Source organism: Triticum urartu, chromosome 6A, assembly GCF_056163025.1.
Source record: "Triticum urartu cultivar PI428250 chromosome 6A, HENAU_Tu73, whole genome shotgun sequence".
Lineage (NCBI taxonomy): Eukaryota > Viridiplantae > Streptophyta > Magnoliopsida > Poales > Poaceae > Triticum > Triticum urartu.
This window is the reverse complement of record NC_141878.1, coordinates 502,132,705-502,136,372: the sequence shown is the minus strand read 5'-3', so window position 1 is coordinate 502,136,372 and position 3,668 is coordinate 502,132,705. Positions and strand designations below refer to the sequence as shown.

The following is a 3,668-nucleotide window of genomic DNA, read 5'->3' as shown; positions in this document are numbered from 1 at the left end:
TAAGTCATGATGCATCTAATGATGTTGATTTGACATTCTGAATGTTTGTATTTTTCTAGAAATTTGGTCAAAATTTATCAGGTTTGACTTCAGACAAATCTTATATGCGAACTAAAAAGGGCCGAAGGGAGTACAAATTATGTTTGCTGTTTCTTCTTCTTCTTCTTCTTATATACTATGTCACTTGACTAAAATTTGGTTAAATCTCAGTCGACTGAGGGGCAAGTAGTGGCTGAAACCCAGCTCGATGCACCCACGCAAGAAAACATAGCAAAATATTTCAAAAAAAAGCTGAAACCTTGTGGAAATGACTATGAACAAATGTTAGAAGTACTTGCAAAGTTTTGTGGACAAATGACATCCGAGGAGCATTGTACACTTTTCTTTCACAAATTTTGCTCAAAAGTGCACATATATTTTGAGTAATTTTGTTTTTTTATACAGAGCTTCTCGAATATCATTTGATCACCAAACTTTGCAAACACTTCTAACATTTGTTCATAATTATTCCCACAAAGTTTAAGTTTTTTTAAATGATTTACTATATTTTCTTGTGTGGGTGTAGCGTGGGTGCACCGAGCTAGGTGTAGAATACCACTCTCATCGACTGAGATCTAAACACACCCAATTATTAGAGCACAGTCAGAAACAATTTTTGAGGCTGCCTTTCAGAGTATCTCCCAGAGTAGCTCTTGACAGCAACGTAAACTGATCTTACCCTATCATGTAGAGTGCGGTCTATTTTCTGAAAAGTGTATAGAGTGTGGTCTGACGCAGCGTTGCGTCTCCAAGTCAAGGTCTCCACAAAGTAAAGCCATCCATATAAAAGCATCCAAGCCGGAGCTGTGAGCATCTACCTAGCTAGTACTGCAGATTTCCTTACACGGAGGCGGGGCAAACGGGAAGGGGAGGATGAGTGCGCGAGCACCGCCGCCGCCGACCATGCCGGAGTCCGACTGGGCGGTCAGGCGGATCCGCAAGGAGCTGAAGCTGCTCTGGCTCGACCCCCCGGCGTTCTGCCGGCCCGGCCCGGCGCCCGTGACGGACCCGTTCCACTGGGAGGTGGTCATCGACGGGCCCGACGGCAGCCCCTACTCCGGCGGCACGTTCCCCGTTGACGTCGCCATCCCCAAGAAGTACCCCATGAAGCCCATCAAGCTCACCTTCAAAACCAAGGTACGTGCGCGCGTGCGTGCTCCGCGTGGCAACAGAGGAGATTGATCGCGCATGCGGTACGTCGTTTGATCCCTTCCCATACCCGTCGTGATCTCTCCGCGTGCATGCGCTGCAGGTGTACCATCCGAACATCGGGCCGGAGGGGAGGATGGCCCTGGACATCTTCGGCGAGTGGTGGAGCCCGGCGATCACGATAAGCACGGCCCTCCTGTCCGTCGTCTCCGTCCTCTACGACCCCGTGCTGGATCTCCCCGTCCGCCGCGACGCCGCCCTGCAGTACAGGCACGAGCGGGGTCTCTTCGAGCAGAAAGCCAGGCGCTGGACCCGCAGATACGCCTCGGCGCCGGTCGCCTCCTTCTGCCCGGCAGCGCCAGGGAAGGAGCTGCTGGAGGAGGCGGCGACAAGTGGGGCAGTGGCACGTCGTCGTTCTTGCGGGGCAGGCAAATGGCGTTTCTTCGCGGCTCGTCTCCTTGCCATCTAGAGCATGCGTTCGGCCGTTCACCGCGATGAAGTTCTTTCACCACAAGAACTACTAGTACTAATTTGGTCTAATATGTAATTTCGATAGATTGGGTTGTCTTAATTAGTCATGTTCGGATGCTTATTGGCGTTGGTGCGAGCCTCGTTGCACCGCACTGAGGCGAGGTGTAGTGGTCGATGAATGCTCCTACGCAACTTCTGGAAACAGAAAGCATGGTATCTGTGCCTTTGTTCCGTGTTCTTATTGTACTAAGTTGTGTGCTGCCCTTTGTATGATCTAGTAGTTTTTTTTTTGCAGGGTATGATCTAGTAGTTGATGGTGACAGGTTTTGACGCTTTTCTTCAAAAAAATAATTTATCTTATACGACCACGTCGTACGCCTCGCTACGTGAGACCCATTCGGATTCACGACATGTGTCAGTACCTATCTCAAAGCACTAGTCCCCGATTAGACCCAGCCGAGCCTTAATTCTGACTAGTCAAGTAACTCAACATCAAGCAACAAAAGTAAATTATACTCCTTAAATATTTGATAGGATCTATGATGTTTCTGTCCAACACCCATCAGATTGGAGATAAACATCAATCTAAAAGAAGCTAGTTACTAAAATTTATTCTTGGTGCACAATACAAACACTAATGAGGTAATGCATACTACTTGCTAGCTACCACATTAGTGTTGGCTGGTAATGCATACTGTTAGGTTGATCTCTTCTCCGTTCAAACCCAACGGGTCGAACAGGCCCTTGCATCGCGCCCTGATCGTGGGCGCCCAACCAAATCATGGTTGGTGGGCCCTTCTCACCCGCGCTATATTAACAGAGGTGGGGGCCGGGACATGGGTCACGAGGTTAATCGCTGCAACAATCTCCACCTATAATCCCTACCGATCTAGGGTTAGCGCGGTGCTCACGGGAAGCACACCACCGCCGCCATCTCTTTGCCATCACCGGCCCCTACTTCACCATGGCCGGCACTGGATCGAGCTCATCTGGACAAGCAGAAGGTAGGTTCGCCGGAATGATCTAACCGACCCGATCCACATCACTCTATCAATGGTATCAGCCAGATCGGGTTAGACTGTTTCGGTTGAAACGAAAACACAGAAAGAAATCCCCTCCCAAAAGAACCCTAGATAGGGCAAAGTTTCACCGGAGAAGGGCCTCGGGCCTCGCCGGCAAAGTGCACCGCCGCAAGGCCGCGCCTGTTCCTCTCAATCCCCACACGCATCGGTAAGCCGAGGTGCGGGGACGAAGAACAACCCCACACGGGGCAAAGAGCACCACCACCAAGCCGTTTAACGACGGCGCGTTCACCCTCGTGGTGCTCACGCACGCCGGCAAAGGGGTCAACGGGGGCGCTGCGTCTGATGGCGTCGGACCTCTCGCATCTCTCTCTCTCTCGCATCTCTCTCTCTTTCTCTCTCTCTCTGCATGAAGGAGGCTGTGGTGGATGGGTGAGAGAAGGGGGAAGGGAAAAGGAGAGCACAATGATACGTCTCCGTCGTATCTACTTTTAACACTTTTGCCCTTGTTTTGGACTCTAACTTGCATGATTTGAATGGAACTAACCCGGACTGACGCTGTTTTCAGCAGAATTGCCATGGTGTTATTTATGTGCAGAAACAAAAGTTCTCGGAATGACCTGAAACTTCACGGAACGTCTAGTTGAAAATAATAAAAAATCCTTGCAAAAGATGAAGACCAGGGGGCCCACACCCTAGCCACGAGGGTGGGGGCGCGCCTGCCCCCCTAGAGCGCGCCCCCTACCTCGTGCCCCCTGGAGCTCCTCCGACCTCAACCCCAACTCTATATATTTGCTTTCGGGGAGAAAAAAATCAGAGAGAAGGATTCATCGCGTTTTACGATACGGAGCTGCCGCCAAGCCCTAAAACCTCTCGGGAGGGCTGATCTGGAGTCCGTTCGGGGCTCCGGAGAGGGGAATCCGTCGCCATCGTCATTGAGGGAGTCCTGGATTAGGGGTCTCCGGACAGCCGGACTATATCCTTTGG

The 3,668-nt window shown here is 50.9% G+C and overlaps 1 protein-coding gene across 1 annotated transcript; it reads left to right on the top strand.

Annotated features, from left to right (window-relative positions):
• Window positions 1-844: 844 nt before the first annotated feature.
• Window positions 845-1,922, top strand: LOC125512462 (ubiquitin-conjugating enzyme E2 11). The gene is made up of 2 exons (XM_048677556.2): window positions 845-1,176; window positions 1,292-1,922. The coding sequence occupies exons 1-2, from the start codon at window positions 913-915 to the stop codon at window positions 1,655-1,657; spliced, it is 630 nt and encodes a 209-aa protein (XP_048533513.1). The 5' UTR covers window positions 845-912; the 3' UTR covers window positions 1,658-1,922.
• The last annotated feature ends 1,746 nt before the right edge of the window (window positions 1,923-3,668 follow it).